Genomic DNA, 23,217 nt, shown 5'->3' with positions numbered 1-23,217 from the left:
AAAACATTCCAACATTCAAATGTGCAGCTCAAAATGTTGTCTTCAGAACAGTTTCTACAGGTGATGTACAAAATATACATCCATGATATTCTTGTAAAGAAGCTGGTAAAATGCGGTCTTGACTATGCTACCACTCAGTGGATTTGTAGCTGGCTGACTGACCGAACCCAAAGGGTGCTCATCAATGGTTCCTCTTCATCCTGGAGAAGAGTGACTAGTGGGGTGCCACAGGGTTCTGTCTTGGGCCCGGTCTTATTCAACATCTTTATCAACGACTTGGATGATGGACTCAAGGGCATCCTGATCAAATTTGCAGATGACACCAAACTGGGAGGGGTGGCTAACACCCCAGAGGACAGGATCACACTTCAAAACGACCTTGACAGATTAGAGAACTGGGCCAAAACAAACAGGATGAATTTTAACAGGGAGAAATGTAAAGTATTGCACTTGGGCAAAAAAAATGAGAGGCACAAATACAAGATGGGTGACACCTGGCTTGAGAGCACTACATGTGAAAAGGATCTAGGAGTCTTGGTTGACCACAAACTTGACATGAGCCAACAGTGTGACGCGGCAGCTAAAAAAGCCAATGCAATTCTGGGCTGCATCAATAGGAGTATAGCATCTAGATCAAGGGAAGTAATAGTGCCACTGTATTCTGCTCTGGTCAGACCTCACCTGGAGTACTGTGTCCAGTTCTGGGCACCACAGTTCAAGAAGGACATTGACAAACTGGAACGTGTCCAGAGGAGGGCAACCAAAATGGTCAAAGGCCTGGAAACGATGCCTTATGAGGAACGGCTAAGGGAGCTGGGCATGTTTAGCCTGGAGAAGAGGAGGTTAAGGGGTGATATGATAGCCATGTTCAAATATATAAAAGGATGTCACATAGAGGAGGGAGAAAGGTTGTTTTCTGCTGCTCCAGAGAAGCGGACACGGAGCAATGGATCCAAACTACAAGAAAGAAGATTCCACCTAAACATTAGGAAGAACTTCCTGACAGTAAGAGCTGTTCGACAGTGGAATTTGCTGCCAAGGAGTGTGGTGGAGTCTCCTTCTTTGGAGGTCTTTAAGCAGAGGCTTGACAACCATATGTCAGGAGTGCTCTGATGGTGTTTCCTGCTTGGCAGGGGGTTGGACTCGATGGCCCTTGTGGTCTCTTCCAACTCTATGATTCTATGATTCTATGATTCTCTGTTTCTCCCTAGATAGATTTGTGCATTTGAGCATGTGTGCGCTTCAGTCAGAAATGCATATACCTTAAGTTCTGCTAAACTTGCTACAATTCTTTCTGTTTATGAATAAAAATAATGTAATATATTCATTTAAACCAGTAGAGCTTTTGTAACCGACTCAGCAAAATGTGAATAGCCTTTTTTACTGGACCAACTTACAGGTAAAAATTGAGAAGAAAGGCAAGACAAAAAAATAAATAATAACATAATAATGGAAGTATTTGACCCTCAAAGAGAATATTGTTTAGGCAAACAAGCGGGCATAAAGACAGCATTTATATTGTTCTAGAATACAAAATTCTGTGCAGAGTTTGCTCCCTACAACACTTACAAAGGAAATTTCACATTATGCTTAAGAGGACAGGAAATTAGTGTTTTCTTTCAGCATAAGATATGTTTATCTACTATTAGTTTAAGTAACAGGCAGTGGTGCGTTATGATACCACTAATGCAGCTTAGGCAGTGGTGTGTCACATAATTATGGCTACAATCCTGTAGCATTTTCCTGGGAGTAAACCCCATTGAACTGAATGGGAGTCACTTCTGCATAGACATGCAAAGGATTGTACTTCAAGTCAATTTTGGTGTGTAGATTAATATATGCCAAATACAAAGACCAGCTTGATTAGAAGACAGCTGATCTTATCATAGGCAAAGAATAATCTAGAGCCTAGTTTGAAGAGGAGGAGGAGTTTGGATTTGATATCCCGCTTTATCACTACCCGAAGGAGTCTCAAAGCGGCTAACATTCTCCTTTCCCTTCCTCCCCCACAACAAACACTCTGTGAGGTGAGTGAGGCTGAGACACTTCAAAGAAGTGTGACTAGCCCAAGGTCACCCAGCAGCTGCATGTGGAGGAGCGGGGAAGCAAACCTGGTTCACCAGATTACGAGTATACCGCTCTTAACCACTACACCACACAAGTTAGTACTTGTGAGTTGTCTAAAATGCCTCCGAATGTCAGGTCCAGCTACTCCAGTAGGAATAGAACAAAGAACAAAGGAAAATCCCTTCCAAGAGTTCCTGCCACTTCTCTTTTGCTATACCTTGGGCAGCTGACTGATGATCTGCAGTGGAGTTGGCAGGAAATGGAGATAGGAGATTGTCCCTGCCCCAGGTATATTCTCTAAATAGTTTTCCTTCCTACCAGTGGAGAGAGGGGCAGAGACAACCCATACAGGATCACATTCCTCCCCTACAGGAGAAGTACCTTTTACCTGCCAAAGGCCCCAAGAATTCACACTCACCATCTTTTGCTTGTTCCGCAGAAGAAAAAAGCACATCTATTTTCTCTGCCTCGAAAGACAATATACGAGCCCCTAAACAGTCCACTACTGCTGACCCAACTCACAATGGCAACATTTAGCCTTTACAAATGCATTTGAGGCTCACCCAAAATACTTGGGTATCAACTAGAACATCCATAGGATTCATCACCCCTTTCCTCAACTCATCTCTGTCATCAATGTACACATCTTGAGTCCTGGGGATTAACTGGTGGCAAAACTGACAAAATTATAGACAATTCTATTTCAGAAAGGAAAATGAATTTGAAACATAAGTTCTACCAATCTACTTTGTACAGCAGCTACATTAATGGACTGGAGCCATTCATTTTCAAAATGCAGCTATGCATAAATAAGACAGTAAAGCAGGGTTCATGTACCAGGTTTGCACAAGTATTTCTTTGATTCTGTACAGTACCCTTAAAAACAAATAAACCCCCTACCTACTGCTTTAACTTCTCCTTCAATGTGATTGCTTAATTTGTGTCAAATAGGAAGAATTTTCACAAGAAACTCAGTTTTGGGTTTCATTTTAAAAGCTATTCCTGGACACTCATTTATAAAGTTATTTTCTTCTGGTGTATCTGTATGCTGTATAATTCTATACTATGCACAAAACTACTAAAGGATACACAGCGTTTGGAAATTGTGCAGAACAAGAGGTCAGGAGCCCACCTATAAACATCAAGTGATTACAAGGATAGTCCTTCTAGAAAAATTTAGATGGCCAAAAGAGGAAAGTGTGGTATGTTCAAGTGTTGAGCTACCAAAGACCGTGAGATACTGAGTGAAAAACCATTCTAATGTGAAAGTCTAGGCACATCTTGAACAACCATCACCTAACCTTTGGTATCTTCAGTTCAAATACATATAGATTTATGAAGCATATTAAGCCTGTCCAGGTGGATTGCATTTGGTTCTGCATACAATAAGCTAAACATGCAACGCTTCTCACTATTCCTTGGCAAGAGAACAGCTGCTATGAAGACAACCCAACATTCCTTTCCAACCAGAGTAAATAGCATTTAAAAAGTTTTTCCAAAAGTATGCAAAGCTGCAATATTCAGCACATTTTCAATCACTGCAGAGAAATCACTCATTTTGTCTGCCAAATTAAGACCACTACATGATATCAGACAATAGCAATATTTTAAAAGTACTCTGAGGTTGCTTAGTTGCACCACTTAAAATATCAAGCATCTTTCCAGCTATTAAACATTTCCTAGAATTCCAAGGAAAAAAATTTGACGTTCTTTCGTGTTTAGATTTGTAATATGCTGTACTATTTCAACGTGATGCACATGCTGCTCCGATACCAAGACCAGACACCTTTCCATTTTCAGGGATATTCAAGTAACCTTCCTCTTTGAGTTTCACCAGTCTGAAGTCTTCTCTGACTTTTTCCAGCAGATCTGGCTTGAAAACAACATCCAAAGCAGTCATTGCCAAAGCTTTCGCTGTTCGCAAGGCATAGAACTGAGCTTCTTCTGACCCTAGGAAGAATTAAATCCACAAATGAGAACAGAAGGGATCAATAAAGAGGTGGTGGTAGGGGGCTGCATTGGGAGGGAGGGACTGGCAAAACCAATTCCCTCCTCATTCTGAACAGAAGCGCCTGCTGGATCAAAGAGAAACAACCCACCATTTTTTAAGTTAATTTAAGCTGGTCTGCTGCCTTCAGAAATGGCCATAGGAGCAGGTCTTACCAAGAGCTAGGCAGCACATTCAAGACTGAAGGGATTTACTGTATAGCTATACCATAACTGAAGGGATTTGTAAAGGCCATTTCCCCTCCCAAAACAATTCAATTTGAATTACCCTGGGAATAAAAAGATATTGTCTTCTCCTAAGTAGCTTTATGTTTTCTTTTCCTGTATTAAAATGCACACCTTTCAATTTCAGTGCATCTAGCATAAATATGTGTTTCATACAAGAAATTCAGGCTCATTGTAAGCCTGAAGTTATTGCTTCTTGTGAATATGCCCAAATGTGGACATTTCTAGTTTCTTCACTACCCTCTCATAATTTCTGCCACAAACATACTTCTCATAGTAGGAGTATCACTGGATCTTAAGATGCACATCTGCATAAGAGATTTCAACAAGTTATCCACACCTGACCACCAGGAGGTTAGGTTAGCTTATTAAAAAAACAAAAAACCCTATAAAGACTGATTTAAGTCAGCAGCACATTGAGAGACCTGTGCTTGCTCTTGCTAGTGTTAGTCAGCTAGCAAGGCATTAAGATTTCCAGTTGCTTCAGCTGCAATAAAAAAAGCCAAGACTTTTGGAATAGTGTAGCACAGACTTCAAGAGAAGTGTGAGCAAACACCCTCTGAAAATTTTAACCACTGAAGTGCTGGCTAGAACAGTTTTATTTGTCATTGCAATTTTAAAGGTGAGAGCTGTTTCCTAGTTCTGCTGGATCTCTCAGCGGCGTTTGATACCATCGACCATAACATCCTTCTGGACCGTCTTCAGGGGCTGGGAGCTGGAGGCACTGTCATACAGTGGTTCCGCTCCTTCCTCCTGGGCCGTGTTCAGAAAGTGGTGGTGGGGGATGAGTGTTCAGACCCCTGGGCTCTCACTTGTGGGGTGCCTCAGGGTTCTGTCCTCTCCCCCATGCTTTTCAACATTTACATGCAGCCGCTGGGAGAGATCATCAGGAGGTTTGGGCTGGGTGTTCATCAGTATGCGGATGATACCCAGCTCTACCTCTCTTTTAAATCAGAACCAGTGAGGGCAGTGAAGGTCCTGTGTGAGTGTCTGGAAGCGGTTGGAGGATGGATGGCGGCTAACAGATTGAGGTTGAATCCTGACAAGACAGAAGTACTGTTTTTGGGGGACAGGAGGCGGGCAGGTGTGGAGGATTCCCTGGTCCTGAATGGGGTAACTGTGCCCCTGAAGGACCAGGTGCGCAGCCTGGGAGTCATTTTGGACTCACAGCTGTCCATGGAGGCACAGGTCAAATCTGTGTCCAGGGCAGCTGTTTACCAGCTCCATCTGGTACGCAGGCTGAGACCCTATCTGCCTGCGGACTGTCTCGCCAGAGCGGTGCATGCTCTGGTTATCTCCCGCTTGGACTACTGCAATGCACTCTACGTGGGGCTACCTTTGAAGGTGACTCGGAAACTACAACTAATCCAGAATACGGCAGCTAGACTGGTGACTGGGAGCGGCCGCCGAGACCATATAACACCGGTCTTGAAAGACCTACATTGGCTCCCAGTACGTTTCCGAGCACAATTCAAAGTGTTGGTGCTGACCTTTAAAGCCCTAAACGGCCTCGGTCCAGTATACCTGAAGGAGCGTCTCCACCCCCATCATTCTGCCCGGACGCTGAGGTCCAGCGCCGAGGGCCTTCTGGCGGTTCCCTCATTGCGAGAAGCAAAGCTACAGGGAACCAGGCAGAGGGCCTTCTCGGTAGTGGCGCCCGCCCTGTGGAATGCCCTTCCAGCAGATGTCAAAGCGATAAACAACTACCTGACATTCAGAAGACATCTTAAGGCAGCCCTGTTCAGGGAAGTTTTTAACGTGTGATATTTTACTGTATTTTTGGTTTTTATGGAAGCCGCCCAGAGTGGCTGGGGAGGCCCAGCCAGATGGGCGGGGTATAAATAATAAATTATTATTATTATTATTATTATTATTATTATTATTATTATTATTATCATCATCTTATTATTGTACAGTATATTATATTATAACCCACTCAGGGACCATATGGTAAAGGACAACTTAGAATTTTTGCAAATAAACAAATAAATATTTATTACTGACTATTCCTAGGAACACAGTACACAAATGTCCAAGACCTAGTAAGAATAATCACAGAAACATAGGTAAGACACATTAATTCCAGTCCAGAACAATTTAATGTTCCATTCAGCTGCACTAAGCATAGGCCAGCTGGGGAAAACCTTTAACTCAATGTAATTTCCATCTTAGTGTTCTTGTATATTTTTTGGTGGGGGGCCCGGGAGGAATACATGTACACACACACACACACACACACACACACACACACACAAAACTCACTAACCTGCAGCTGTTGTGTATTGCTCAGTATGGTTTAGTGCATCAGACCCAATATAAAAATAAGGATGAATCCCAGGAACCACAAAGGTAACATTCCCAAAATCAGTAGAACCTAGGAAAAGGTAGTTTTAAATGTATCAGATCAGGCTACCAAAAGGAATATATGTAAGTACTGCTCAGCTATGCATGCTCTGCAGCAATATAATAATTCAGATCTCAAACTAAGAAAGCAGCTTACAATTGGAACAGTGCAACTAGGCACATTTGTTCATCTTGCATTATTATACTGTTCCAAATGTCAGGATCACAAAGTTATTTATTTATTGACTGCAAAACTGTAGAATTGGACAAAGACAGTGATATGGAGGTAATCAAAGGCACTGGAAACGAAGTGAAATGAAAAAAATCTGTGCAGCTCCTGTCCCACGGCATGAGAAAGTATGACAGAGAAAAGAGCACATAACACAGACAAAGGCAACAGTTTGTGGGGGTTTTTTAGGTGTAAAATAAATATTTTGGGATTAGCAATGAAAGTTGATAAATGATAAGATGCAGAATCAGCCCAATTTCACAATTTTTCAAGTACATTAGGTATCTCCCAAACATAAATGTTTCACTTTGCCAAGTTGAAATAAACAGAATGCAGAAATGATTCCAACAGCAGAATGGAGGTTTCGGTTGAGAGAATTTAGTTTTCTTAAATAACAGTTCAACAATTCCTCACATAAATGGAAAAAGGCATCACTCTTAAAGGGGGGGGAAAAGACAGTTCTGGAGAAAAAGTGATATACATAAGTAACATGCACATAAACTGGGTTTTTCCTTTCTGCAGTATCAAGATCAAGCAGTCCTGAAATAATACCGTAGATTCCGACGTATAAGGCGACTTTTGAACCCTGGAAAATCTTCTCCAAAGTCGGGGATCGCCTTATACGCCAGGTATGGGTGGCGCAGATCAGAGCCCGCACCCCGCTGCGGTGGCTCCGAAACACCTGCAGCGGGCGGCGGGCTCAGCTCTGCGCTGGGAGAAATCTGTCTGGCGCGGAGCCCGCCCCCCGCTGCTGCTTTGAAAGCAGCAGCAGCGGGCAGCAGGCTCAGCTCCACAGCGGGCAGCTTTCTCCCGGCGTGGAGCTGAGCCTGCCCCCTGTTGCTGCCCAACGTATTAGGCAACTGGGCTTATAAAACAAATCCCCAAATTGCAGCTGCCAATGTGGGGGGGGGGGGTCGTCTAATACGCCCAGTTGTCTAATCTGCCGGAATCTACGGTAGTTTAACTTAGAGACTACCACTCATATCCCTTGCATGTTGATGGACAGTAGGGTATCCACTGCCCTTGAACTCTACATCCTAAGTTGGTTTATGATGAAGAACAGATACCATGGAATGGCAAAACCACGGCAGCACTGTTTACTGCCCATTTAACTCAACCTGTCCTTACTTCATGGATCAAGTTGAACAAAATGCTAAGAGTATTACAAGAAAATAAGTATATGATAAAGTATGTGATTGAAGTTTCAGAACAGCCCCATTACATTTTCCCTTACCAAATTCAAATCCCCTTCAAATTTGTTTCTGCATTCACCTAGCAATACACATTCTGATACTCTAAAATATAAAAACTGATCACCCTTCCCAATTGTTGGGAAATTCTTAAAAGATGTATAAATGTATTTTCCAGGCTGACAAACAAACCAGAAATGGATAGAAAAGGAGTAAAAGCCAACCTGATAAATGTTTTATTGGATGTTTTATTATTTATTACCTGACAACCCAGTCAAGTTATCTTCTGGGATGAACTCCATGCCAAGTTTCTTCCCATTCTCAATGTAAGCTTTTTCCAGGCTCTTGTTAGGAAGCACGTTGTAGTAATCATTTGCACCACCTTTTAATTCCATCTAGAGAAGAAAAATATTCATTTGCTTTGACACAAAAATACCAGATGAAGTCTAAACCAAAGGGCCTCCAACTCAATCCTATTTGTCTTACTCAGAGGTCAGTCCCACTGAACTCAAAGGGGCTTACTCTCAAAAATGCATAGGACTTAGTGTTTGGCTGAAATCTGAAACATACTTACCTGAGAACAAGCTGCAATTCACAGTGTGGCTGACTTCAAAGTAAACATGCAAAGGATTACACTTTTAGGAACTAATTAGCTTTCTTCGGCATTTCACATCCTATTTATACGAAGCATGAATGTGGCATTATCTCCTAGAACAAGCAAGCAATTTTCTGCTTCCTGCCCTTAGACAACTGCAAGCTTCTTGCAAAACAGGATAAATTAGAAATGTGGAATGTCAGCTTCCAAAGATGCCAAATGGAAAAAAACACACAGCCAAGATTGTGTAAATTCTTGGAAGAGAGTTCCAACTGAATATGGAAGTGAGCTCTGGTTGGGAATTACTTTGAAGTAGAAGCTTTAGAAGCAGGGTTAATTCCCTTAGGCTCCTCACTACTTTTATGATTTAAAGAAAATACCAAAGAAGGAAAAGTACTTAGAAACTGTTCAGTGAGAAAGGAAGCTTTTCTTAAAAAAAGAAAAAGAAAAGAAAAACAGTCCAATGCTGAGTCCTTGTGTATTTAAAAGCATGTGAAAGGTCGCTCTTACTCGGGTATGTTTGCACTTTTGAGAACCAAGACTTGACAAAGCTGAGGCAATACCCTCAGTTAAGTCCAAAATATCAGCTATGCTGAGATGTTAGTTCAACGGGATCAGGGTTTTAGTTCAGAGATGGATAAACCTTTTCAGCCTGAGGGTTGAGGCCAATCCTCTGAGGGCCACATGCCAGTTGTGGTCATGGCCAAGCACACCCTGCTCTCACCACACACAGACTGCCACTTACACACACACACACACACATACATACATACATACATACATATGGAAACACATTCATTCCCATTACAACACTGAGCTGAAACTTTTTCTCCAAGCATTGCAATGAGAGAAAGACAGAGGTGACTGGACCATTTCAAACATCTTGACAGGCCTAATCACCCAATCTTGCCTGCTTGGAGCCACAACTATAGGGGGAAACTGTCAGAGGGTAGGCTGACATGTAGATGTTATGCTTCTTTCAACTAAAATCACTCAATAGGTCCTAGGTGGTTTGGCCAAGAAGTCATCCAGAGAGTGGCTGGGGCAACAGTCAGACAGGTGGGGAACAAATAATAATACTATCATTATTAGTCAGCTCACATTGTCACTTAAAAGCAAAATAAATCTTTATGAACCTTACTTCACACCCTGTGGCCAGGGCTGCAGATTTAAAGCAGTTCTCTGCTTTTTCTGTCAGGATGGAGAGTTCTTTTAATGAAGGAGCACGCAAGTAAAATTCTAGTTCAGCATAAGAAGGGATGATATTAGGTTTCACACCTCCATTCTTTATTATACCTAAAAGAAGGAAGAACTGTGTTACTGAAATCAGAACTTTGAATAGTATGTTTCTGAGGCTTCTGGCTAAAACAGGAAAGCCAAACTAATTTCTGCACCTGAGCCAACTCTCCAGCAGATGTGGGAACAAAAACAGATTTTCTTGCTTTCTTTTAGGGAAAAAAAACCTTGTGTCTTGAAATTTTATTTGATTTCAATAAAAAACCCACAAAGATTTGCATTCACGTTCTTCTCAGTTATTCATCTGTTGTCTTTCAGGATGAAATAAAATTGGATGGCATTGGAACAAGGGGGATTAAGGGAGCAGTAACACAGAGGCTGAATATATTTACTAGACCAGAAGTAAAGGCGTAAAAACATCCCTTTCATATTCTAACCTCTGGGGAAAAGACTAAAGTGTAAATTAAAGCTGAACAATTTAACATGTTTTTGTGGCATAATTCAACTTTGCTTAACCAAGTTAGGCATCAGTTTTGAACAGTACACCTCCTAACATCTTTTTTCTGCCTCCCCCCCCATGTAGTGCATGGTGGAAGAATACTAAAGTAGTGGGTTACACAACACCAGCTGCCCATGAGCTGACCAAGAGAAAGGGATAAGAAATGAAAATATTTCAAACTCTTAAACAGTATCCATTTTAAGGAGCATTTTTTGTGCGAGCATTTGAAATAGGTAAGGGGGACAAAATTCCAGAACACCATCTTTTCCACCCTGGATAATATAAACAGTGTCACCCTTTGTCTGCCCATATATGCACTTTCCTTCTTCAAATTTTGTTACAAAGAGACTAGAGTGCTATCAAGGTGCAGTGTCATCAAATGGTAGAAACAGGTTTTAGATCAGAGAAGGTTCTGTATCAAAAGCAAGTGTGTCGTTTGTTTGCTTTCCTGTTGGCCCAGATCTAACGCACAATAGGTAATAGCTGACATTCATCATACTCAATAGACCCATTGAAATCCATTGATTTCAATCATTCTACTCCAAGTATGATAATTATCACTTAACAGCTCAAGTAAAGTTCCAGTTGAAACCACTTTGAATAAAGCAACTCTTGATCTGTTATATATGCATGTATGAAATTTTGCCCAGGCAAATGAATCTACTGTCAATTGGGAATTTCAAACAAGAATAAAGGGGTATGATACATTTCCATCTTAAAAGTCTTGCATGAATAGAATCTTGTTTGACTGAGTTCTGAATGACTCCAGCAAGAACAGGCTCTTTGTTTTAAGATAGTTTGAATTGCTACAATATTGTTATAACTCGGTGGTGCCCAGACCTAATGCGCTTGCAATCTATGGCAATTTTTAGGCAGTAAATTATTTTTAGGTTTCTTCAATATACCTGGAATAGTTGCTTACCTGAATAGTTCTTTAGTTGTCTTGGGCTATTCAAATCACTTGCTAGAATCCATCTGCTACACTACAGTAACTGAACATTGGCAGCAAAACTGAAAGCTGCATCTAATATTTATAAACCATCTAAATTTTATTAGGCCATGTACATAAAACTGGCAAGCTTCCCTGCTCCAAGAATCACTTTTACATTATGCAACAGTTGTATGAAGCAAATCAAAGTGAGTGTACAGAAATAGAAAGGTTTAACTTTAAGCAAAAACTGGCTGGCTCACAGGTGAGAGGCAATACTCAAGAGAGTTCCTGAGAATGCCATCTATGTGTAGCAAAACTAGTTGTTGACTTTGCTTCCGCTAAGATTCAACAAAGCTCCTACAAGCACAGGTTATCCCAAAATGTATTATTCTAAGTATTATTCTAAAGAGCAAGCCCATGCTTGCACCATGCTGTGGCATCAATATGCACACTTTGACTAAGCTTCAATATGTACAAGGAAGACTTTTGAGATGCTATCTCTATATATGGTTGATAAACAGGCTATAAAAAACAAAATGGTACACTGCTGGTATAATCCAATTCTCACTTGTTTCTGCACAAACTAGCTGGGAAGATGTAGACAGGGCAGTACACAGTGTTTTTCTGATACTGGTTTGTATAACCCAATTTGGCCTCAATAAGGTACCAATGCTCACAAGAGCAAGAAGGCCCATCATACAAAAATGTGTAAGATTTAACCCATGCACATGCTAAGAGTATTTTAATGGAAAATTATTACTTGAAAAGCAAATCACTTGCAGTGCTGCCTGGGCCACAAATGCTTTAAATAATTTAATGGTTTTGTGCAAAGAAAACTAATTACTATTAGCTTTCATGACCACATAAAAAACTAAATGCTGATCAGCAAGGTAACCTTGCCTGGGGGGGGGGAGTTAAAAAGCAGAGCTACTCCAACCAGTTTAACCAGCAACTACGTGCTATGAAGGGCACATCACACAAAAACAAAAACAAATCAGGAATGCAAGAAGACATACCATTCCTTTCTTATCATCACTAAGAGATGAGCTTTGCCTCACTCCTTTTCAATTTGCTACTCTTATTTGATAGCTCTAGTACAGATAAACATTAACAAGGGCAGAAATTTGATGGGAGGAAACAAAGACGAGAAAAAGTAACAAGTCAGAAAGACCATGTTACTTTAAATTGAAAGTATTATGGATGGCAAGTTGCTCAAAACCTTTTACATTTTAGTTTATATGGGGTGAGGGGGAATCTTCCACTGAGAATATTTTTTTATGCAGTATTCAGAAGTACTACAACAGTGACCCATAATTCTATCTGGAAGGTATTAACGCCATTGCTTTGGAAATCAAACAGCAACATAAATCATATGGGTGCTTCTGGATGAGAGCTTATCCAATAGGGTGGAGAGGTATCCAATGGGGAACTCCTGAGAGAAGCTGATCAAAGCTGATTGTTGGGGCTATGCTTTCAAGGCCTGATAATCAGCTGACAGTCAGGGTTTCAAAGTGTCAGCCCAACACACATTAGCAGTGCCTCCAATCTCCTCTGTGGCCCAGGTGCAACTTTACCTGCCTCACACCTGACCTCATGGGTAGGACCAGAGGTGTAGGATAGGTAGCTGTGGATTGGTCAAAACTGCCTGATGGGCCTATTGGGCTTTTAGAACAATAGTTACTTTACCATGCAGATGGAAACCAAACCTTTTCACTATTAACTAACTTCAGTCAAGTTAATGAATTGCAAGTGTTTATGGCTAATTTGATCCCTTTGGTTAGTGGTCTAGATTAGTTGCCACATATTTTTAAACAACGTTGTATAAACTAGAAATCCTTCTACAGTTATACCCATATTATTATGGTCAGGTATAGACAAACAGTAGACTACATGCTAAAACTCAAGTGTGGACCATAGCACTTCAGCCTTGCAGCTTACAAAACTGTGCCTCATCATCACAATAATCCCTATATATAGTTAACTAGCACTTAATAGAAAAGCTAAACTGGAACGCTATTTGAGCATTCAATTATATAACCATCACCTCTTCCAGGACTCCACTAATAAATGTATCAGTTGCATGAACTGCAGAGCTTGTGTTACAGACATTCGTATGCTTTACACATCTGGATGACACAAGCTTAGCACAGCATGCCTTCTAACCTCTAAGGGTGAGGAGCAGATCCTATAAGCATCCCCAAAGCATAAAAAAGATGGAAGGAGAAATAGAGAGCTGCACCAACTGCCAGGGTATGATAACCCACATTTGGGGGAAAACAAATGTGTGAAGACTCGCTGTTACAATACACATTATTGCAGGTGTCTGCCATCATAATACCCAACCTTAACACCAATCACCATCTGATGAACGTTCATTAACCTTGGCTAATTAAACCATACATGGAGCCTGACTGCTCTCACCACCCCTGGTATGAGCAGATAAAATCAGCTTAGAACAACATCCAAACTTGGGTTCATGGTTTGTTCTCCCTAACAAGCAAGAATTTGCCAACAACAAACTAAGTAAACATAGCTTGTTAGGGTGAAACAAATCACAATCCAAACTTCAGACATCTTGCTATATGGGTTCAATTACCTATGGGCTGCATACACCAGGATGCAGCTCACACAATATGGTTTCTTAAGCAAACAACCCTGACATATTGTTTTGGGAAAACATGACCAAAGTCTATTAAGTGAACATATCCATACCAAAGTTGTATAGCTCTTAAAGAACTTTCAACTTTACCAACAGATTGAACATTTATCAGAAAACTAAACACATGAACAGCCATTTTCATTTTAATGTTAACATGCCAGATACATTATAAAACAGTGCCTGAAGTATTACTTGCTGGACATAAGATTTAATGAACATCTCACCATGAACTCTCCATGTTGGTTTCATTTGCTGTCTTAAAACTGACAGATTGTTGTATGCAAGAACAGCAGCATCTAATGCATTTACTCCTTCCCAAGGGTAAGCAGCAGCATGAGAAGCTTTTCCATAGTATTTCACAGTCACACTAGGAAATAAAAGCCATCACTGGTTTTTAAACACTTTTTGAAAGGAAAAATATCCCTTTGGATTCATTCAACGAACTTAAGTTCTAATGAGATAAAGGTCTATGCTATAATATAGGGGTTTGATTTTTTTTAACCTCAATCCTCTATAAAGATAATTGCTGGAAAAACAGACCAACATGTTTTGAGAGTAGGAGGTATTCAATACAGAGCTTTGATACTCAAAGCTGATCTTTGTCATCACAAAACCAAGTCTGACATTTATATGGACCACGTGTACTGAAATAGGTACATACAAGACAGGAACTAACTTCTGTGGAAATAAAGAATATTAGTATATTAGACAGAAATAAATTGTGTCTGGTAGAGAAATATCTTAACAAATCAACTAAAAAAACAGATATTTTCAAAAGGCGTGAAGCAAATAACAAACTACAATCAACTGGTGTGAGATTTCCTGACAACTCAGTTCACCACCTCCCCTCAATTACAATACCCAACACAATTGTCCTCATCCAGAGATCCTTTCCAAATAGAGAACAATTTAAGCATTTAATGAGAAGGAAGTACACATAAATGTTTATTTATACATGGTTCATCCACTGAATGGGGGGAACCATTCTCAATGGAGGAGCTCCATGCATTCTGAGCTGCCTTAGCCAGAACCATTTGGTTTGTCAGGATGATAGAATTTACAGAACACAACAGATGCTTTACTATTAGCAATAATATTGAATAACTGCTGCAGTGTTTTCTACCTTTTTTTAAAAAAAACCAAAAAAACCACTGCATTTTCGAAATTTAAAAAGATCAGATGATGGCCAGCTCTGCCACTGAATTGAATTATACAGATTGCAGTATCCCTGACAAATTTAAAAGCCTTGCCTTGTTTATTTTCATGAAAAAGAACCGTGTTCAAACCAACATAATCCTAAATTAAAATTTAATCACAACTAAGACCTGAATTTTGAAAAGCAATGTTAAAAAATTAGCATGAAAAATTTAGAGTTCAAGGAACTAGCACCGTTATAACGTTGGCCTATAAAACCTGCTGGGATCAAAAGATTAGTAAATGTCCTCTTGTATTTATTTATGTAGGGATGTAGGTGCTTCTCTCTCTCCAGATGACCCTCACAACAACCCCAAGTGATCGGTTATGCTGAGTTGGTGAGCTTCACAGCCAAGTGAAGATTTGGCACTCTAACCACAATACCACACTGGTTATCTATCATATTCTGGCATATATCATATTCTTCCTAAGATCTTAAGAGATCTATAAAGATATGAAACCAGCTGCAACAAATTGCAACTACTCAAGAGTCTAAATATGTACATCTGATGACTTTATTCTGACCTTGGGAAACTTGAGTTACACTTAGGTAAGATGACTACCTGAGGCTTAGTAATAAAAATCATTAATTAGAAACAGGCATTAAGCACACTATGAACTGCGAGCAAACAATCCCAAACGTCCCGCATTACACGGGACCCTTGCATAGGCTTTTGCTTACATGGCTTCATTTTCAAAGCGTGATTTATCATCTAGGGTGTGTGAGTTATTCTGTTGCAAACCTATTCTTCTTTGGCTGCAGCCAAGTTTGGAGGCTGTGCAGACTTTGTTCAAAAATACACTGATATGTGTTTAATAAAACTTGACAGAAATTATAACGAAAAGGTTAGGACAAACACAAAAGCCAAAGGTAAAGACAGCAGTTTGCAGTGTCCTGTGTGAAGACAAACTTGACACATTTCCCAACCAAAAACTATGAAGAATTCAGCAAACAGTTTTCCAGAGTGCAGAATATTTGTTGCTGAGGTTTTCCTAGAATCAAGTGTTATAAATAAATGTGGATATGCTGTGTATCAGCACTATCCACTTCCAACATGACCCAAACATAACCCCAGCAATACATGCTAGGTGCAACATATAAAGCTATATCCGAAGACAGCCCAGCCTTTCAGGGTCATGCCAGGCTATGGAGTTCAGTAGCATAAGTTATATAAAGTAGGATAGAGAAGCAGCATAAATGCTATAGATAAGAGAAACAAGAGAATCATACTTCTGTCCCAACTGAATCATAGGGAATACTGTTGTTAAGCTCAGAATGCCAGTGCTCTTCCACCCTTATGCATATATAGTTAAAAGGTCTACACTATCAGTCTACTGAGAGCAGCTAGAAATGTTGATTCAACACTGCTGTTGAACATAGAAATGTGAATCATGAAATCCTACAGCTCCTCTCACTGAGGTATGATGTATTGGCAAAAATTGGTAGCAGAGTTTGCTTGTTTTCCTCCTCCCTCCCTATGCCTCCTCTTTTCCCTACTGTGCTGTGAGTGATATCCAACTAAGCCATACTTAGACCAGACCCATTAAAACAGGCTAAAATCCATTGCTGTCAGTGGGTCTACAGCATATTATGACTTTGACTGAATATCATTGTCTTTCAGACTGCATGCCTGTGAGCAGGTCATCTTGCTACTGATCTTATGTCATCTGCTCTGGAAGCCTTTTCAACAGAAAACTGGGTAAAAATACTTAAGGTGGCCTGGCTCAAGAACTAGGATAGAATCCATCAATTATTTGTCAAAGGCCTCTGTGCGTCCTGATGGTAGGTGGGTGGCTAGTGGGAGAAGTGCCTTTTCAGTGCTGGAACTCTCCTCTAAGATATGTTCATCATTACAATTTAGGCAAATCTGTTCTGTCTGCTTGGAATGCTAAAAGCATTTGGTGGCCTGTTAGGATACACACCACCCTTTTAATTGGATCACTGCTTTAAGTGTTATTTTCTGACTCAATTTTATTTGCTGCTACGTTTTAAAAATTGTGTTAGCCACTTTGAGATGGATGCGAAAGGTGGGGTATAAATTCCTAAAATGAGTAGCATTCAAAAACTTGCTTTGTACAGTTCTCTCTTGAAAATCTCAAACGAGCTCTGAACTTCTAAGCAAGAATTCAGTACTGTACTGTAAGTTCAATACTGCCCCATGTATCAAAAATAACATATCCCTATTACTACAATGGCAATTTTGAGAAGTAAATGCGTAGAACTTTCCTACTAGTTGTTTTGGTATGTGCAGGGATATGGAAGCTAAGAATACAAAAAGCATCTGAAAGTAAACACTTTCAACAGAGCTCTGTTTCCAGTTGGTCTTCATATACTGATGTCCACCACCTCCCTTCCCGCTAATCCTGCTATTACTGTGCAGCAGTAGAGGATCAAGCACCAGGTGTACTGCATCCAGGGAGGGGAAAAAAGATTATGTTCTGCAAATGGAGACAATTCAAAGGGCTGTGTTTTTACTTGATGAATCACCTGCAGAAGAAGACGTGAAAACATTAGAATTAGTACTGATCTAAAGTAATCTGTTACATGAGACCACAATTAATTATAAAGCTCATAGCTTCTGGCATTAGATTTTGTGCCCATTCTGTTCAATATGAAGAACAAAGGAAGATTAAGTCAAGACAAAACTGAAAAAACTGTACTAAATTTCTATGAAGGGGTAACATCCCTACCACACATATTGGGGGTCGAGGGGGGAAGGAATCTCATCTTAGTCTCTATAAAGATATTGTGTGGTTTTCAAAAGAAGTGAGGAAGTGTTCTTCCACCTCTAGTCACAAGAAATCATCTGTGCTGGTCAGCTCACTTCAAAAATGGAAAGCCATCTCTAACAATGATGAGGAAAGGCACTTGAAGCTTGTAATATTTACTAGTGATCCCATGAGAGCTAGGTGATGAAATGAAGCCACACCTTTTATTTATTTAAAGCATTTTTATCCTGCTCTTCAGTCACAAAAGGTGCCCTGAGTGGCTTAAGATGAGCCTTTCTATTTAAAAAAACAAAAAAAAAAACAAATTGGGGTGAAAATCACGACTTTTGCAAAGGAATTTTTTTTTTTTTACAAATATACCTTGTTTGTCATTGCAATATCTGCAACACACCACTGCTTTCCTGATACGGAAGGCTACTGAGATGTCAACATAGCCATCATACCCTGGGTGTGAACTTCACTATGGCAGAAAGGCAGTCAAAAAACAGAATACCAAGAGGAATGGGGCACTCTGCATTTCTGGGTTGGTGTGTTAACTGCCAGAAACTTTTAAGAAAAGCACAATGCACAGTAACACCTCTGGTTACGAACCGTCCTCCTTGCGAACACTTCGGGTTACAAGCTCTGCTATCCTGGAAGTAGGTCTCCTGGTTGCAAACTTTGCCCCGGGATGTGAGCAGAAATTGCGCTCCAGAGGCGCACAGGAGGCCCCATTAGTGAAAGCGCGCCTCAGGTTAAGAACGGTTTCGAGTTGAGAGCGGACCTTCAGAAAGAATTAAGTTCATAAGCAGAGGTACCACTGTATTCAATTCTATATACAATCTTAATTGTATACAGCCGAATATCAGTTCTACTTGTTCTTAATATGCCTATGTGTGGTCATCTTTGCAGAAATGTGAAAGGAAATATAAAAGTCTTTAACACTCCACTGTACAGCTTTGAGTCACAAGACATTTAGGTCTACATTGCAGGCAAACACCAGATCTAATTTCTGGAGATGTTCGGTAATGAGATCAGCTGAAACAAACTCCTTTAATAATCACATGAAGAAATATTGTATAACCAGAATTGCTTCCAACTAAACACAATGACTTCAAAAACACCCAGCACCAACTCTAGTCCCAATAATGGTTCTGTTCAAATATATTAACAAATGTGTATAAAGAGTAAAACAAATTGTGGGTGGAAGGGTGTTTGTTAAACTGCAGCATCTCCTATTCCAATAAAGTTGGCAGTTTCATGAACGCTATCACACATCAGGAAATGAAATGTATACCTTGAGCTAAATTAAAAAATCATTGTTAAGGTTACCTAGCTACTGGTCCAACTGATTTAAAAACAAAACAAAACAGAAGCTCATTAGGCAACTTGAATAAGATGATGTTGAATAAAGTTATGTTTCAAATACGTAAAAGTCCCTGAAAATGAAGCCCTGCTGTAATTCACTACAAAGTGACATAAGTGACATAATTTTGCATGCAATACTTTACTCAGAATGTGCATATAATTGTAAATATATAGAATAAGGTCAATAACTGAAGATCTTAGGACCAACTCTAGATGGAGGCTCTATCTGCCCCCTCCTCCCAACAACCAGGGGAGTAAAAAACATGTAGAGAGTAGCAGTTCTGGAACTAAAACTTGCTGGCAGATCACTGGGTAGGATATAGCTTAAGGAGGATGGGAAGTAACTCAGTGGCACAGCATCTGCTTTGCATTCAGGAAATTGCAGGTTCAATCCCCTGCATCTCCAGGTAGTGCAAGGCGAGCTAGATAGACCAATGGACCTGTGCTCTGTGCATGGACTCCATCACCCATACTGAAGGACTGGTTACTGGGAGCAGGTTGGCTTTGGAGGTCCTCATATCTTCCTCACACATCACCCCAACTTTCCCCAGTGCACAGCTAAGAGGAAAAGTACGTAGGAGAATTGTGGGTGAGCTTCTTCTGGACAGCAAAGTGAGAAAGAACAGGACCTTTGGCACAAGAGGCCTTGGCAGCTGTTTCGTAATGCCACCCAGCCTTCCTTTCTTACTGGGGCCCTTTAGGATAATGAATTAACGGTTATGGTATAAAAACTCAAACCTCACGTAATACAAGTTAATTGAAGTAGAAACTTGTTTCGCTTGACAGCTCCACACAAGCACCACGTGCTCATTAGCGGTTTATTAGAAACAGCAGCAGAACGTTACATAAATTGTTCCAAGTGCCCTTTGGAAAGCCAAATGAGTAACTCAAAAGTGGATCAAAAGTGAAAGGCTTGTTACAATGGCCAAGTAAACAATGCCTCCCATTCCGGTTTACTCACTCATGTTCTGCTACGTCAGGCAAATATGCTGCATCTTCTTGGGATGGATGGGCCATGAAAACAACGTCCAGACCATCGAAAGCCCCGGCTTTGATCAAGTCGATTTTGCCTCCTCCGTCTTCTTCGGCAGGGGTGCCCAACACAGTGATCTGAAAGCAAAGGTGACATGTGGGTCAGGAAGAGCAGCAAAATACTAAAGCATCCCGGGGTGCGGGACGTGGCACTCTCTTTACGGGAGGGTCTTTCTTTATTTACCCATAGGTTTAAAAGTTGCATATGCAGTGGTACCTCGGGTTAAGTACTTAATTCGTTCCGGAGGTCCGTACTTAACCTGAAACTGTTCTTAACCTGAAGCACCACTTTAGCTAATGGGGCCTCCTGCTACTGCCGTGCCACTGGGGCACGATTTCTGTTCTCAACCTGAAGCAAAGTTTTTAACCTGAAGCACTATTTCTGGGTTAGCGGAGTATGTAACCTGAAGCGTATGTAACCTGAGGTACCACTGTACACCTCCAGAGATCTTCCCAGGGCACTTTGCGAAAACAAGACGCAAAGAATGGGCATGGTGAGAACTGCAGCAGCGTCCCAGCGAGCCCACCCCCCCCCCAAAAAAAAAGGAAAGAAAAAGAGGGGGCTCGGAAAGGTTGTGGGTTGAAGGCAAAAGATGCGGGGCGCAGCTTCTCCCCCTCTCCCACCCACCCTGCACCTTGACGGCGGGGACGTGGCGGGACAGTCCGTCGGCGGCTCCGCTCGGGCGGAGGCTCTCCAGGGCGCCCTTCAGGCCCAGCGCGGCGGCGGCACCCACTTCGGCGATGAGGTTGTGGCCGCAGGCGTGGCCGATGCCCGGCAGGGCGTCATACTCGCACAAGAAGCCCAGCCGGAGGGGCGCCTTCTGCCCGTCCTCGGCGGCGGCGGCGGCGGTAGGAGCAGCCCCCGCGGCGTCTCCCTCGCTGCCCCACTGCCAGTCCGCCCGCAAGGCCGTCTCCAGCTTGTAGCTGCGCTGCACCAGCCAAGCGCCGGCCGGCGAGGACCCCGGGGCCAGGCCGGCGAAGAAGCGGGCGAGGGCATCGTGCGCCTGGCGCTCCTCGTAAGCCAGCTCCGGCCGGCTCCAGATCTCGCGGCTCAGCTCGGCCAGCCGCTCCGACGACGCCTCGATGCACTCGGCCGCCTGGCGCTTCAGCTCCTCCAGGCGCGCCGCCAAAGCGGACGCCTCGTTCGGCCTCATCGGAAAGGAGCTCGTTCTAAGGGAGAATAAACGGGAACAACAACGGCGCGCTGCAGCGTCAGAAGGAAAAGTGCCGCCACCGGCTTCGTAAGCACGACAGCCACCGGCAAATGTCTGAAACCCGCGCCGCCCGAAGGGCTTATATAGCCTCGGTTAGCAGCCCTGGCCGAGACTTTCTTCCGCAGAGCTTGCTGGGAAAAGTAGTCGCTTTTCTTTAACACTCCGCGAATAGATCTAAAAGGGAAAACAGCTCCCGCCGCTGCGTGCTGCTTAAGCTACCAAAGTGTTGTTGCTCAGGTGTATATATAGGGTTTAACCTGAGCCGAGGATCAACACCGAAACCTAATCCTACCTCTTTTCCTAGAAGTAACTCGATACAGGGCATTGTTCAACCACCAGGGACAGAGGTTAAAAAAAGGTTATTTCTGGACTAGGCTATCGGGTCAATATTATGTTTACTGTTGTGGTACCCGAATGAAGATAGATAAGAGACAGATAGAGTGGTTTGTGAAAATTTATGTATAGCTGTGTTTATACGCAATTTTCACATCTCTCGTATTCAGGTACCACAACATTAAACATAACACAAACACAGAAAAGAATCAACGTTGAAAGATGTGAGAATCTGTATTGTTTCAGGACTTTGAAGAAACGCTGGCAAGTGTATACTTAGGTCTGATCAGGTTTGTCTTCCAGGAGTCAAGTGTATTTTTATCAAGAGTACTGCATCAAATAAACATCTGTATGTTTATGCTGGTGGGTGTATGAAGTTCTGCAACTTTCCATTGGTCTACCAGAACCACCATCTGTTAGGGTCATAAGGGCCGGGAGATCAAGTTTAATGCAGCCCTCACAAGTCTCATTAAGTATTTAGCTGTGCATGGCTTAATCTGTTCATAGCAAAAAGCTTTTGGTGTGTGTCTGTTTAAAATAGAAGTGCCTGCTTCTGTCCCCAAGGATGTCTTGAGCCTGCTGAAGTCAAATGAAGAGTGGCTGAAATACAATTGATTGCTGATTGAAACCAACCAGTAGCAGTTTAGATCGCATGTAAATACCTGCAAGAGTTTTATACCAAGAATTTGACTGATTGTGTCAAATTAATATTCATATCCCCCTCACCTCCCAGTTCTTCCTAGCCTACTTTTGTCACATGTTCCCTTGTTGAGACCACCACCCTATTCATCCTATTGTCTTTACAGTCCGTATGAGCTGTGGTCCCCTAGTTTCTCAGTTCCCAGAACTTCCTGCCTACTTAACCTCACAAGTTTTGACAGTTTATGAACATTCCCTATCATCAGAGAAGTTTGGTTAATAGCCAACTACAGAAGCTATCTCAGACCAAACCACTGTTATCCCAGAAGTGTCATCTATCTTTTTCCCCCCAGCATGTTTTGCATCTAATTTGAAAGACTATTAACATACTGACACATTCATGCAGAAGTTGAATTTCCAGAAGGGTGTTGATGGGTTGCAGAATTCAGGTTTTTAAGGCCTAAAATGATCCTCCAGAGCTTCTGCAATGTTAGAAAGGCAGTGGCAGCCAGAGGGGACATCAGTCCTCTGCCAGCACAGACCTACTTGGACATCAGAACAGATATACCTTCAATATAAAAAGAGATAGGGCAAGCAATAAAAGGGGACAATGGCCGAGGAAGTATCGCTGGGGCAGCGGGAGCAGAGTGTAGGATGTTTTGACATGGCAACAAATATTTTTTAACTACTAATGTTGTATCATATTTATAAACATCTTATTTAGCAGAGCTCTTCTGGTAGTAAATC

General features: G+C 41.6%; 1 protein-coding gene across 1 annotated transcript; it reads right to left on the bottom strand.

The window, feature by feature from the left end:
• Positions 1-1,363: 1,363 nt before the first annotated feature.
• PM20D2 (peptidase M20 domain containing 2) lies at positions 1,364-22,003 on the bottom strand. Its single transcript, XM_083608405.1, has 7 exons — positions 20,920-22,003; positions 20,214-20,362; positions 14,206-14,348; positions 9,798-9,952; positions 8,324-8,456; positions 6,566-6,673; positions 1,364-4,017 (listed from the first exon to the last, which is right to left on the bottom strand). Exons 1-7 carry the CDS (start codon positions 21,436-21,438, stop codon positions 3,812-3,814), a joined length of 1,413 nt encoding a protein of 470 aa, XP_083464531.1. The 5' UTR covers positions 21,439-22,003; the 3' UTR covers positions 1,364-3,811.
• Positions 22,004-23,217: the final 1,214 nt, after the last annotated feature.

The sequence above is a fragment of the Podarcis filfolensis genome, assembly GCF_964270895.1.
Source record: "Podarcis filfolensis genome assembly, chromosome: 3".
Classification (NCBI taxonomy): domain Eukaryota; kingdom Metazoa; phylum Chordata; class Lepidosauria; order Squamata; family Lacertidae; genus Podarcis; species Podarcis filfolensis.
The sequence above is the reverse complement of the archived record's forward strand: the minus strand, read 5'-3'. Positions and strand labels throughout refer to the sequence as shown.